At 31.3% G+C, this 15,290-nt stretch overlaps 1 protein-coding gene across 1 annotated transcript; it reads right to left on the reverse strand.

Annotated features, from left to right (window-relative positions):
- Positions 1–5,046: 5,046 nt before the first annotated feature.
- LOC105317413 (serine/arginine repetitive matrix protein 2) lies at positions 5,047–6,647 on the reverse strand. Its single transcript, XM_011414059.4, has 3 exons — positions 6,519–6,647; positions 6,226–6,250; positions 5,047–5,399 (listed from the first exon to the last, which is right to left on the reverse strand). Exons 1-3 carry the CDS (start codon positions 6,582–6,584, stop codon positions 5,053–5,055), a joined length of 438 nt encoding a protein of 145 aa, XP_011412361.2. The 5' UTR covers positions 6,585–6,647; the 3' UTR covers positions 5,047–5,052.
- Positions 6,648–15,290: the final 8,643 nt, after the last annotated feature.

Here is a 15,290-nt window from a genome sequence, read left to right on the forward strand (position 1 = left end):
TACATCTTCATGAATATATGTATCATGCATTTTCTTTTCAAAGAAATGCATCTCTCTGTTTATGTGTTAGTTGGAAAAAGAATTTTGAATATCTCACAGCTCAGATGGACAAATATGAGGCATAATAATCACAACACAAAAGTATTAAACACTATTGAACTTTCTTTTCCCATGCAACTTGATGTCAGTTAATTATCTTTAAAAACAGAAAAAAAGATATATTAGTAAATACGATGTTGTTTCTGTTATTTTTTTGGGGATCTACCTGTTGCAATCATCATTGCAGAAAGTCCATAAACGAACATAGTCAAAAATTGAATTCCATATGCGATAGACAACAGTCAGCTACCAACCTTCAGCATCCAACTGCTTACTACTTGCTACCAACTGTTTATTGGCAGCTGCTTACTGCCGAAATATTTTTGCGCGTATGCTAAAATCTTATACTCATGTAAGCACTGGTATAGAATATATATTCATTTGACGCCCATAATACATTGGTTTAAGATCAGGACAGCTGATAAAGTTTAAAGAAGCATTGTGACTGGGAAATAATTCACAAAGTATAAAAAAAAAAGCTGATGCATCAACAGAATCATATATCATATAAAATCACATTTATGTCTCTGTTACATATTTTAAAAGATCAACAGTACCAAAAAACTTCACAACAGACACTTTTCATAAAGAATAAAATTCAAACCTCTTGTGTGATAGTGAATAATATCGTTTTAAATAAGTAGTTACGGAACCTTTGTATCAATATTCATAATACTGATACAAATATATATATATTAATATATATATTTGTATCAGTATTATGAATATTGATACAAAGGTTCCGTAACTACTTATTCATATATATATATATATATATATATATATATATATATATATATATATATATATATATATATATATATATATATATATATATATATATATATATATATATATATATATATATATATATATATATATTTGTATCAGTATTATGAATATAGATACAAAGGTTCCGTAACTACTTATTCAAAATGATATTATTCACTATCACACAAGAGGTTTGAATTTTATTCTTTATGTAAAGTGTCTGTTGTGAAGTTATTTGGTATTTTTGTCTTAAAATTTAGGCATTATTGGCCATGACATCGCCCTGGAAAACAAAGTAAAGGACGGCGGACCCAATTCATTTCTACCATAGATTTTTTATTCAATTTTTTATATAATGTTTATCAGTTAATTGTGAGTGAAAATTAGTAAAAAAAAAAATTACATGATCATCGACTTCCTTACTATACTGGGGGCGTTTCAAAATTTTGGTACGAAAATCCTCAGATATATTAGGAAGTTATGGGAATTTTCTGGTGTGTGGTATAAAAACTAATTAAATTGTAATATTAATTAGTCAATTAGCTTAACGATGAACAGAAAAAAATATGTCATGGATCTAAATTCTTAAGGAGTTGTGTCAAAGTTCACAGCATGGTTCATTTTTCTTAAGAAATATCATTGAAAAGTACATAATTAATTATTGCCTGACGTTACATTAAATGCTATGTATGTAAGTATTATTTGCGCGTTTTAGGACTATTAACCGTGGAAATATAACGGACTTGTCGCAAGCAGAAGATATTCCGACTAATTTTCTTTCCTTAATTTGTCTCCACTAAAGATATTTTGGCATCACAAGTTATGTTTAGTAGAATGGAAATTTTATCATTTTCTCTTATTCTGATGTACGTAATTACAACAGTCATATAATTAGCATTTGCGCGGATTTCTGCGCATAGGTGCGAAATCTTGAATTGGGCCCGTCGTCCTTAAAGCTGAATGGTAGCAGCTAGCCTAGCCGCTAGGTCGTAGATATCTAGGTCTATTGAACGAACTGCTAGGTTAGCCGCTAGGTCTCAGATTTGAAGTTGGAAATATTCAACAAAAGACTAATTATATTGACATAATTTGTTAACTTCAAGCGGAAATATACATGTTAAAATTTATAATAACTTAAAGGATGAACAAAATATCACGAAATATATAGATTTCATGTTTGTTATAAAGTGGTAAATAAGGTGGTCATCTTGAATTTGATGCTTAGCATAAAATATTTAGTCTACGAATATCTACGTAGCGGCTAGGCTAGCTTATACGTAGATATTGGTAGCCTAAATATTTTATGCTAGGCATCAAATTAAAGATGGCCACCTTAGTTACCAGTTTGTAACAAACATGAAATATATTAATATGGTGATTTTTGTTCGTCCTTTAAGTTATAATGAATTTAAACATGCATATTTCTGCTTGAAATCAACAAATGATGTCGATTAGTCTTTATACTTCAAATCTTCAAATCTGAGACCCAGCGGCTAACCTAGCATTCCGATCACTAGACATAGATATCTACGACCTAGCGGCTAGGCTAGCTGCTACGATCTTGAACGCAGCCCTGTACGTATGTAACATTTTTAGCACATGTGCAAAAGCATTTCGGCAAGAAGCAGCTGGCAGTAAGCAGTTGGCAGTAAGCAGTCAGCAGTTGGCTGTCGTATATCAAATTCCATAGTCAACTGAAGCAGGGGATTTCTTTATTTTCTGCACACAGATTTTCATTATTTATCAAATCAAGTCGAAAAACTTGTGTTTTACTGTCTATCTTCACATGTAACACTGACGATAATTAACAAAAATATGACAGAATATTCAAAGTTAACAGACATATTTTTTATCAGTTCATCAGTTCAGTAGCTGATCAAATTGTAAATGTATGTTATAAGTTAAAAATGATAAAATGACAGAGACAAAAATGTTTTGTAACCATAATTGTCGACCATTTTTCTTTTATACAGACACAAGTTACATGTATATGTGTAATGTATGTTGTGTATTTAATTGAAGAATAAAGATTTTCACTTTCTTCAGGGATATTGATTTTTGCTCCGACGTGTACTGATTTTACGATACAAAACTATGATTTAACTAATTTACAAAAACATTCACACTTCTTTGAGGTTGCTTAGCAAAGGACAATATCTTTTTTTCAAATTGCTTTATTTTTCCGATCAAAGTTTTTTAGCTTACTTCTCTCACGTTTTTCAGTTCAGATATTTGAAATCAGCCATATGAAATCTAGTTCATTTCGAACTTGAGTACATCTGGAAGTAGCTGTAATGAGGTGTACAAGAAAATGCAATTTATGTCAGAACGTGCTTTTGTTATCCTGTGTTGTTTAACAGCATCTTATTTGGCAAAGGAATATATATATATATATATATATATATATATATATATATATATATATATATATATATATATATATATATATATATATATATATATATATATACCCTCACATGAAACACTTGTGAACCTTAATTTTATTGTGAAGTCGTTATGATATTATTATTACATGTATTATTAGTCAACTACTGACGTGGCGAGGCAACTCTTTGTTTTCTCTGCACATGAGAAGGTTGTTTCGATTATTTCCCTTTAGGTTAAAGACCTTCATTTATTTATTTTTTCTAAAAAAAATTTTGTATAGAATCATTTAATTTTTTTTAAATATTCATTTTAAAATACCAATTATTATTCTCAATTAACTTTTTATTAATGCTCTATTAAACCATCACATGATCTTGTCAAAAAGCACATCTTTGGATAATATTACAAAACCAGACTACTTTATTTATTTTTCCACATTGACTTTCTCTTAATGTCACTTTCTTCTAGTTTTTTTTCCAGAGGATTCCTTTCAAGGCGCTTCGGTTGTCGTAGATTGTTGCTGTAATCTTCTATTTCTCCTGCTCGCCCTAGACCCTGCTACTGTTGAATTTCCAGACGACCGAATCCTGTTTGTCCTTGATCTTCTTCTTGACCCTCCTGTGGTGGAGTTTCTGGCCCCTCCCACTCGGTTTCTTCTTCTAGATATCCTGCTCCCTGTGGTTGAGTTCCTGGCTCCACCCACCCGGTTTCTCCTTCGCCATGATGTTCTGGGTGGGTCTGTTGGCTTGGGTGGTTCTGGGGCCTAGGTGGTGGTTGTTTCAGTGTTCAGTGGATCCCCTATGGCTACTGCACGTTTGTTTCTTGCTAAATCAAAATACACTAAACTCATAAAGCTTTCTTCATTTGCAAAACCTTAATTTCAACTGGTTTTATTTCTAATGCTGAAGTTTACCCAAAGACAGAAAATAAATTTATATATTATAATAGCATGTGTATACTTATTTAAATATGCAACAAACTTTTTTCAAAATCACTCAAAGTAGTTTGTAATGGGTAAACTACATTTATACGTAATATTTTGTTCGTAGTTTCCATTTTGTACGTTTATAATTTATTAAACTAAATTATTTGTGATTTTAAAAATGCTATATAATTTAATTTTAGATTAATTCATATCATGAATATCATAATAAGCACAAACATTGCAACACACTCGGTTTCTTCTTCTTCTATCTATCTATCTATCTATCTATCTATCTATCTAAGAGCTGTCTCTCTCTCCCCCTTTTAAATAGATTTGGACACGGGCTACTCCTCAAGTTAAGGAGGGACTTTCATGAGTAACACTTTGGCTAATGCACCCGCCAGGTGTGAGCACGTTCGGAAATAGCATCTTGTGGAACAATTGAATAAATTACATAACACCCTCACATGAAACACTAGTGGACTTTAATTGTATTGTGAAGTCGTTATGATATTATTATTACATGTATTATTAGTCAACTACTGACGTGGCGAGGCAACTTTTTGTTTTCTCTGCACATGAAAAGGTTGTTTCGATTATTTCCCTTTAGGTTAAAGACCTTCATTTATTTTTTTTTCTAAAAAAAAAATTATGTATAAAATCATTTAATTTTTTTAAAATATTCATTTTAAAATACCAATTATTATTCTCAATTAACTTTTTATTAATGCTCTATTAAACCATCACATGATCTTGTCAAAAAGCACATCTTTGGATAACATTACAAAACCAGACTACTTTATTTATTTTTCCACATTGACTTTCTCTTAATGTCACTTTCTTCTAGTTTTTTTTCCAGAGGATTCCTTTCAAGGCGCTTCGGTTGTCGTAGATTGTTGCTGTAATCTTCTATTCTTTCTTCTATTTCTCCTGCTCGCCCTAGACCCTGCTACTGTCGAATTTCCAGACGACCGAATCCTGTTTGTCCTTGACCTTCGTCTTGACCCTCCTGTGGTGGAGTTTCTGGCCCCTCCCACTCGGTTTCTTCTTCTAGATACCCTGCTTCCTGTAGTTGAGTTCCTGGCTCCACCCACCCGGTTTCTCCTTCGCCATGATGTCCTGGGTGGGTCTGTTGGCTCGGGTGGTTCCGGGGCCTCGGTGGTTGTTGTTTCAGTGTTCAGTGGATCCCCTATGGCTACTGCACGTTTGTTTCTTGCTAAATCAAAATACACTAAACTCATAAAGATTTCTTCATTTGCCAAACCTTAATTTTAACTGGTGTTATTTCTAATGCTGAAGTTTACCCAAAGACAGAAAATAAATTTATATATTATAATAGCATGTGTATACTTATTTAAATATGCAACAAACTTTTTTTCAAATTAAAATCACTCAAAGTACTTTGTAATATTTTGTTCGTAGTTTCCATTTTGTACGTTTATAATTTATTAAACTAAATCATTTGTTATTTTAAAAATGCTATATAATTTAATTTTAAATTAATTCATATCATGAATATTTTTCCTACCGAATAAGATTTAAAATAATTATTTTTTCGTTTTGTTATATTTCATTTTTTATTAAAACACACTTCATAACTAAATTATAAAACAATAGGTTTCAGAACTATTAAATGGTTTACATTATTTTCACGGGACTTGCAGTTCTATGATGATAGCAACTGGTCTAGTCTTGTTTTTCTTTTTATCGAATTATATACAATCTTGCTTTAAATTTTTCACAACAAAACAATGCATTAATGTTTTTATACATTGTTTACAAACTGTTGTCACATCCCAAAGAACAATTTTTCGATGCTTTTTAATTTATCTTGTGGGTTTGTTTTCAGTTTATATCGATTTTACATGTATTTTGCTGTGTTAATAATATTCATTCTTGTTTTTCTCACCTGGGTTTATGACAATATTGTAAACTCTAGTCTTATTAAAAAGAGATGGATAGCATAACGTTTGATTATTAATGATTATCAATGATTGATATATCTTAACATGATAAGCAGAAAAAATATAAATTGCACATACCTCCATTGAACAGTTGTAAATCCTCCTAGAAATTCAAATGAAATTGAATGAAACCTTGAAACAAGCCAAAGCATTTAAAAAAACTATTAAGTTTTATAAATGATTAAATGTATATAAAGTATTATATCATAGTATATGCAGCATGTCTACAGAATGAAGGAGATTTTTTAAAAATTTAATTGATGGTTACACTCTTAATAAGAATCCTTTTATTTTTATCTGGTTTGATTTCATAAAAATGAGCCAAGAACAGGAATATCAAAGGAGTATAGAGAAATTTGAAAATTAAATACCTGATGTGAGGAATCCAGCAGCAAGAAGCTACAGAAAACGACTAAAAGTCCAACCACAGCGTTCATCTCTGCAAGACTAGGGCAACAGAATCCTTCTCCTTTTTATACTGTTTAGAAATGGAAGGCCAAAACAATAAGAAGTAACACAAGAAGGATGGACCGACTGTTAAATTAAAATTCCACGCGGCAATGTTTATAAAACATGTTCTAGTCTTGTGATGATTAATATCTCATCTTTTGTGAATCATATGATTCGTGTTAAAATACTTCATTTAACAAAACAAATGACCTAGCCTTGAAACAAGAGCTGCGCATATTAGATAGTCGATTTACAATAATTTCTTTACTTTTCATAGTTATAAAAGATTTTATAATAAAATTATAACAATATTTTGATGTCTAGCTGAAAATCGTCGAAAAAAAAAACTAAAACATAAATCTTAAAATTATTGTTTTAACTTGTTCAAAACAATCAACACTTAAAACAATAGTTTATAATTTTGAGGTACTGGTTCATGAGCAAAACGCAAAATTGGTCGGTTCATTAAATACAGAAAGTACTGACAGGAGTTGATTTATTCAGAAGTGAATAAAAAACATTAAAACATGACCTGACGAAATGGGGTATTTATGTTGGATTTCTTTAATCATTAGACATGGCATAGAAAAAAACAATAAAGGTATCTTTTTTTTATACAGAACCAAGTTTTGGTTCAAGAATTAGAAAATGGGTATTTAACTCCTGGGCAATGACCCTGTACATTTTAGCGCCCAGGGTAGGGCCCCTCGATGTTTCCAAGCCCGATGTTTAAAATCTTTTTATAATGAATAGTGCATTTTTTAGGTCCCCATGTCTCAAAAACTAGAGATGACCACATCACCATATTTTCACGGTGATTGTGAGTTACCACTAGAGGATGACCCTGAAAATTTGAGCCCAAATATGAATTATAAATTTTTAATTCCGAACCGCGTTCTAGAACGCAGTTCACTTTTGAATTGCGAATAGTAAAATGCGAAATGCGTTCTAAAATGGGGTTAAAAATATCATTGCTACGAAATATTGACCCCCCCCCCTCCCACAATTTTCATTTTCTGTTTGAGAGGGGGTTCAAGATATTATGACTACAAAACATTTAACCTCCTCCTATTGAAAATTCCCATTGGAGAGGGGGTTCAAAATATTATGACCGCAAAATATTGACCCCCCCCCCACCACCTTTGACAGATATCACGGCTTACAAACATTTTGAAATTAGAATACACATATCAATTGTTTATAGACAAATGCGTTAAACAACAAGAAAGGAATATAAATGACAAGAAATATGGATATAAACCAGAAACTTTAACATATTTAAAACAATGAGAATTTAATTTGATTTTTAAGAAAAGAGGTGCAGACAAAAAAGCTATAAGTATATGAAATGGAAAACAAACAACTAAATTTCTAGGACTATTATATATCTAAACACAATTTTATCTTTTTAAAAGATAGGTGAGCTAGTGCTGTACATAGCAACCATAAAATACAGAAGTATATTTCTAAACCGTAGGTTTGATTTTCTGAATCGATAAATTATTAATATGAGGGCACAGTAGTGCACTGAAATTTGTTGGGGTGGGGTGATGGTCTCAATTCAGAATGGTGAATCTAGAGTGGGCTTTACATTGGCACTGGCATGACTCATGTATTAAGTATGCTTAAACCATTTTGTATTTACAGTTATTTCGAGGTGAAAAATTAGAAATCGTTAGAACCAATGGTACTGTTTTGTAGTAATCGTATCTTCTCAGGCCTTTCCGACAAGCTCGGAAAACATATCCAAGGTTGTTTTTCGAGCTTAACGGAAAGACCCAGGAAGGTTGTTAAGAAAAGATAGCTATTCATTATAATTTCAGAAATGATTTGGTATTATAAGACCTAAGCTACTGTTACTTTCTGGTATTTATGTACAGGTTGAACAAAACATAAAACTTCAGATCATATAAAGATGATAATAAAATTGACATGGTACAGTTTATCTACAGAAGTATTTCTAGAGGTGGCAGGAGATAGTTTTTTTGGGCGAGGAAATGAGAGGCAGATAGTGCTCAGATATGTGATTTAATTTTTCAGTGGATATTTAAATTTGCTAAAATTGGTTTGCATGCAGGGAACACATGGTCCCGACTCCTGAGAATTTTAAAACATTTCAGAATAAAACAAGTACAACTGACATATAGCATTCTATAGAATAGCGAGGGACGGTCTCAAGTTTTCTGAAAAATTGCCCTTTTTTCACATTTTCACGGGTCCAGCACCACGCTCCAGTCCCGAGCAACTGCCATAAACTACCATAGGATTGGTAGCTTATTGTATACCCATGCAAATAATCACCAATTGATGGGGGGTCAATCGCCTTCTTTTCGAGTGACCTTTCGTGTTCTGAACCCACCCTACTTTTCAAGCACAAAACCGAAAATGAAAATTTTGGCCACAGTTTCGCATTCTCATTCCATATGTAATGAAAAGTGTTACCAGTATTAAAGTGTCATATATCAATGAAATTGACATGAGCTCCTCTATCCACAAAATGAATGCAATAAATATTCTAGCAATTTATACCCCTCAAATAACCCCTCAAGGTTCTCCCTTTATTTCAAAATTTTGAAATTTTTGTTCGAAACTATTCCCTGCCACCAGAATGCCCTACTGTGAAGTCGAGCGTGTGTTTTCCAGTAAAAAGGAATAACGTAGTTGCCAGTGCTCAAGCAATAATATGAAAATATCGATTCCAAAAACTATCCCCATTAAAATCACAATGTACTGCTATTTTCGCATGGCAAAGAGTAATTGGTACTTGAATTTACGGTATTACGCCCATTTTTTTCTAATTTGAATAGCAATATTCGGAGCTTTAGACGGAAAACCTAAATTGAATCTACATGTATTGTGTATTTAAAAATAGAATTAACGTCATCAAATTGTACGATATTGATGAAAAAATTAATTCATTGACCGTTTTAATTTATTAAATCATAATTAATTTGTCATTTTTTTCAAATCATTTTATAGATAAAACATTAAAAACATTAAAAAACTATATAAAAATGCTATTAAAAATGTACTAGAACTCAAAATGAATATTAATGCAAAATATTCCTTACAGCTAAACAACAAGCTTGCTTATCCTTGCAGTACTTTGATATTGTTTTAGCGGGGGACCAGCCTATTGAACGCTGGCGTAGGAATATAATTTATAGGACTACTTTCTTTATTGTTCGTACCATTTGAAATCTGAATATATTCAATATATTTATTAATAAGTCTCCTTGAAAAACCATGTTTCCGAATAAGGCTAACGAATATATTACGTCGAATTTATCGATTTTCAAGTAATATTTTTTTTCAGCGGTGATGATTTTGTGATTAGGTCCAAACAGTTTTCTTCCGGTTTGCTTGAGTAATAACTCCCAAAACCCCAAATCAAATACGACTTTATTATAATGTGATGATACCAGGGACTGTCAATATACAACTCTTTATCTTTACATAAGAATCTGGTCAAATAAAGGCCAAAGAGTGGATGGCAGAAACATACATCACGATGTGTCCTGGTATTACATACATGTAGGATTCTCTAAGAGTATTAGTGGAGAACACCGACTTGCAGTTATCTCTCTTTTAACGATAGTTGGCTCCCATCGAAGCTACTTTTCTCTATTCAAATAGCATACAGGAACATTGTACGAAGTCCAAGTAAAACTTCTAAATCAGTATTTTATTTTGCTATGTTTATTAAGTGTTAATATGATCTATGAAATGTTGTGGTCTTCACCCAATTTGCAAACCAATGTTTCTGATCGTATTTGAGACTTAGAAAAATATCTTCAAATGCTATTCAAAATTTAACCCATTCTTATAAACCGAACCATAGAGAAGAAGACGTTAGATGTCTATTTCAAGTAAGAATCTTTTTTGGATTGATTCTAAAAACTTGTATATTACATGTAATTGGCACCTGGTTATTCTTTCTACTGGATGATCCGATTGTTGGGTATAATTATGAACAAAATAATGGGATTTTTATCTAATGGGATATATATATAATGTATGTATCAAAATAAAAACACAACATATTGAGGGGAATTCCTGAATAAATTTTATAATAAGGATCAGAGTGAGTCATCAACGAATTACAAAATGTTCCACTAAAATGTTAAATATTACGTAAAAAAGATATGTGGTATGGAGCAGTTGCCATGGAATTCCATTTACTTTCAGCTGCCTGCTAACTTCCAGCTGTTTACTTACGAAATGTTTTGCGCATGTGCTAAAGATGTTCTAATTGTATAAGCACTGACATCAGTCATTTGACGGGCAACATGCCTTTGTTATAGATCTGGACAGCAGACAAACTTTCAAGAAGCATCGTGTCTGAAACAGCTTAGAAGAAATAATTCACGACGTATATACAATAATGCATCAACTTATAGAATTCCATAAACGACAGCCAGCTGTCAGCTGCCAACTGCAGACTGTTTACAGTACTGCCAACTGCTGACTACTTCCTGTCAGCTACTTCCTAGCAACTACTTTCTGGCAACTGCTTACTACCAACTGCTTACTGGCATCTGCCCTAGTGTTAAAAATGTTTTATAAGTCATGACATCAAATGCTGCAGCTATCTTCAAATGACTAAATATTTCATGTTAGGTTAAATATTTTTCGCAAATGCGCAAAAGCATTTCAGCAGTAAGCAGTCAGCAGTTGGTAGCTGACAGTTACCTGTCATGTGTGGAATTCCTTACCAATTGCTTCAGATTTATGACTTGATTTTTTTTCCTATGTTTTGATACAGAGGTGCAGTTATCCAAACAATCGAAGATCTGAAATGACCAATACCATGAACCCTTTTAAGATGGCTCTATACACCACTTTTTGATGACTCAGTATGCAAAAAAGTAAATCTGGAAGCATGCAATTCCGGTACTGGCTAATTTAAACTGAGGCAAATTGTATGGGGACCGCTCTTTTAAAAAAATTGTTATATTCATGAATAGTCTTAGATTTATTTCGTTAATTGGAAAAATCATTACTTACAAGTCATGTGGTCTGTGACACCTTCACGTTGTGTCGTATTATTTATTGGAAATAAACAATAGAATCAAGTATGGTTTTTTTAAATAGTTTCTTTCCTACCTTCGACATCTTACAGCGTAGCGCAGTAGGTTAGTGGGTTCACTACAAAAAGATATAAAAAAAAAAAGTGGGTTCACTACAAACCTGTAGGTCATGAATTCGAATCCCGTTGAGGACAATAAAAATTTTAACTTTCCAAAATTTTCTAAAACGTATTTTTTGGATGAATACTGTGAAAGAAAATTCGAAACCGGTGGAAGTAATTTAATTAAAATATACTTTTATCCTCATTAATATTGACAGATGTTCCTTACCACCATAAGGGGATGAGAGGGTGGCTTTGAATTTCTCTCAGGTTGGGATACATAAATCCTATTAGTTTATTTTCCCCTTTATTTATTTGACTTAGTTTTGCATTTAAGCGAATAAATTCACTTATATAGGCCTATAATGAAATATGTATGTATTTATCATTCCATTATGATATTTAGGAAATTTTCTTCAACTCAGAAATGAAAAGTCCCCAAGATGTTTGGGCCTTGGTACTTAGGAACGATAACTCTTACCTGAGGAACTTTCATACCAAATAAAATTTAAAATATTTTTTGTGTTTATTTGCAATGATTTTCATTCAAATTTTTTATGTCACAGTTATTAAATACATTTTCTCATAACATCAAGCAGCTTTTTCAGATTATTTGTCAACAGAGTAAGAAAAAATGAAAAATTATGTTTTGGGGAAATACTAAAAAAAATTGCAGTAATAACATTTTTGAATGTTAAGAAGTGTTATATTTATTTTGAAGGTGTCCGAAGGAAATATCTATCAAATTTCTCTCAATTTGTTAATAGTTAACTTTTTAAAAATTATTTTACAAAAACACGACAAAACTTTTAAAAATTCTTTAAAAATACCTATAGTAGCCCTATCATCATTTAATATTTGATAAGTATATGTTTTGTGGTCTTCTATTGAAAATTGGAATAAACTGTGGGTGTATAGAGCCACCTTAAAAAAGGATATTGGTGATTGATTTCCATCCATTAAAAAGTTGCGTTTAAATAATGAAACTGGTTGTCAACTAGTTGAAGTTTCTTAAGTAAATGATGCAAATAAATTCCAAGATGAATATCTTTCTATTTTCTTTGTGCACGTGCTTTGTATTTTTGTGACCCGACAAATGTTATTTTTGTATATTTCAATTGTTAGGGTCTTCCGTATTCAACAAAGGACCGTTTTATTATTCTATTGTTTCTTTTTCACTATTTTTATTGGGTTTTTCTTACAAATTTTTTGCAGATTTGGTTCGACCGATTTTCATTAAATTTTCAGAATGGTGCATTACCATCGGAAGTTTATACCGGTGCCCATTTTCTGAAAAATCACTTCCAGTCTGACGTTACTTCCGTTTTATTTACTCTACAATAACAGCTCATGAAAGGAAAGTTAAAATTTTAAAATATGATAATAAATAATAAATATGATATTTTAATATAAATTTATCATATCTGGAGGTTATTTTTTTATATCAAAAAAAATATTTTCGTTCGGTATTTTCCGGTCCGACACACAACCTCTTTTTTAAACACTAAAGAATTCAAGAGGTGATATACCTTAAAGCTTTTTGTTGTTTTGCTTGAAAATTATATTTCTGAAGAAAAGTTTATATGTACATGTAAGTAATTAATTTTGATTTAGTACATTTTTGCCCCCGTTGAGATATCTCAAATATCTAAGACAGTTTTTGTCTGTGGGTCTCAATAACAAAAAATTGGTTTAGACATGAAACTTTCACGGATGATAAACTTTGATATGAAGATAAATGAAACGAGCATTTTTTTGGCTAGTTCTATTTTCAGTTATCACTGAAATCGTTTGAAAAATCTTTTTCTTTTTTTTTTTTTTTTTTTGAATTTCGATGTTTTTCTCATCTTCGCTACACAAGGGTTTTCGGTCCACTGGAAAAAATTTGGGAAGTATAAAATATCATTTTTTTGTTAAGAATCATTTCCGTTTTTTTCGTTTCCGGTCTGAGAGACAAATACATTTTCGTCCTTTTTTGCTCTTTAACGGTAAATAATTAAAAGGTAAAGTTTTCGAAATGATATCCCCAAGTATGTGGATGGTTCGAATATGTTTCATTTTGTTCGACATAACTTCCGGTCGTCACTGAAAGGAATCTAAAATTCTAATTTTTTATTTTTGGTTTTTGTTTGGCATAAATTATATAATATTGACTTCTAAGATGATTGTTTTGGGTGAACAATTTTTATATTTAAGATTTCTGAATGAATAAAAATCCAGACAAATAAGTCAATGGTCATGTAATTAAATTTAAAAGGTAAATTATAATAAAAGCAACAAAATTAGACAAAGTTAAGAGGTGTCCATCGGTACAACAAAGTTGATGAGTTGAGATTTACTGGCATCATCAAATATACATTTCTATAGAGTTTCCATGCATTTACAAATTTTTGCATTTCAAAATTTTAATTTCCACTGAAAGGATTGATAATGTGTCTGTTTTCAAATAAGTGAACAACTATTGTTTTAAATATGAAATGATACAAATTATAACTAAGTCGTCTTTGGACAAAGAAAGCTCACCTTACAGAATATTAATAGCATTAAATATTCTAAAAAGTTCATTAAGAAGTCTGATACACATGTTAATACCGATTTAAATGCTCAGGCAGCTCAATATTAAATTCTAGACTAAGTATTGTTTTTCATTTTTTATGTAAACACGTTGATCTTAACGTCATGTTTTCAAAAAAACACATAAATCGAATGATACAGTGAGATTTTGATTTAAGACATAGTGATTCAAAAGAATAATTCTATGAACTAATATGTATTGTCACCATTGAGTAGATATGATTTCTTGTAGTCTTAAAACATTCACTTTAAACATCATTAACATCATTTCTTGATCCAATTTGTATCATCTCTGAATTCCATCGTCGAATTTCAAGGATGAACTCAAATATGATTGGTGGTAATTTTTTTATATTTTCATTTCCCAGTGTCTTTGCCTTTGATAACACTATGTATCGATTTTGTACTATACAACTCATAAAGGCAAATTGAGGCGCCAGCGGGGTTTGCTTATTTATATTTAATATATAATCGTACGATGGTTTAAAATTATATAAATATAAGTAAATGATCACCTCATAATACTCAAAGAATGATTCCTTATTCCTTATTAAAAACAGCCGACAGACAACAAGATATATTATGAAAGTTAGCTAGTTTTAAACTCATCTTTTCACCTACATTACGCAGATCTCGTGTTTCTGCGCAGAAAAGTTAATTACTCGCAGTTTGGCACATGTGGTATACATCACTGCTAGAAGTGACATTTATTGCTTTCTTGTATTCATAAACAGTCTTTAGAACATGTATTCTTTTTACGGGCTACTGCGGCAACCACACAATATTTATTGGGTCAAATCAAGTGATGGTGTTTCCTTGATACCATTTTAACCTTTACAGCTGTTAATTAGAAATAAGGATAGTTTTATGCTTATTGTTTAAAGATTTCTCCCATTTGATATGCTTTGCACGTAACAAAATGGCTGTGATGTCATAAACCCATCCGATGCAATCCATGAATATACCTTAAATAGCCAAATGATTATCA

Source organism: Magallana gigas, chromosome 6, assembly GCF_963853765.1.
Source record: "Magallana gigas chromosome 6, xbMagGiga1.1, whole genome shotgun sequence".
NCBI lineage: Eukaryota > Metazoa > Mollusca > Bivalvia > Ostreida > Ostreidae > Magallana > Magallana gigas.

Excerpts from the sequence above, each read along its gene's own strand:
- LOC105317413 (XM_011414059.4), bottom strand. The coding sequence starts at position 6,584 with ATGAACGCTGTGGTTGGACTTTTAGTCGTTTTCTGTAGCTTCTTGCTG. Across the intron at positions 6,251-6,518 it reads TGCTGGATTCCTCACATCAG|GAGGATTTACAACTGTTCAA; the intron begins GTATTTAATTTT and ends TTGAATTTCTAG. Across the intron at positions 5,400-6,225 it reads TTTACAACTGTTCAATGGAG|CAAGAAACAAACGTGCAGTA; the intron begins GTATGTGCAATT and ends ATTTTGATTTAG.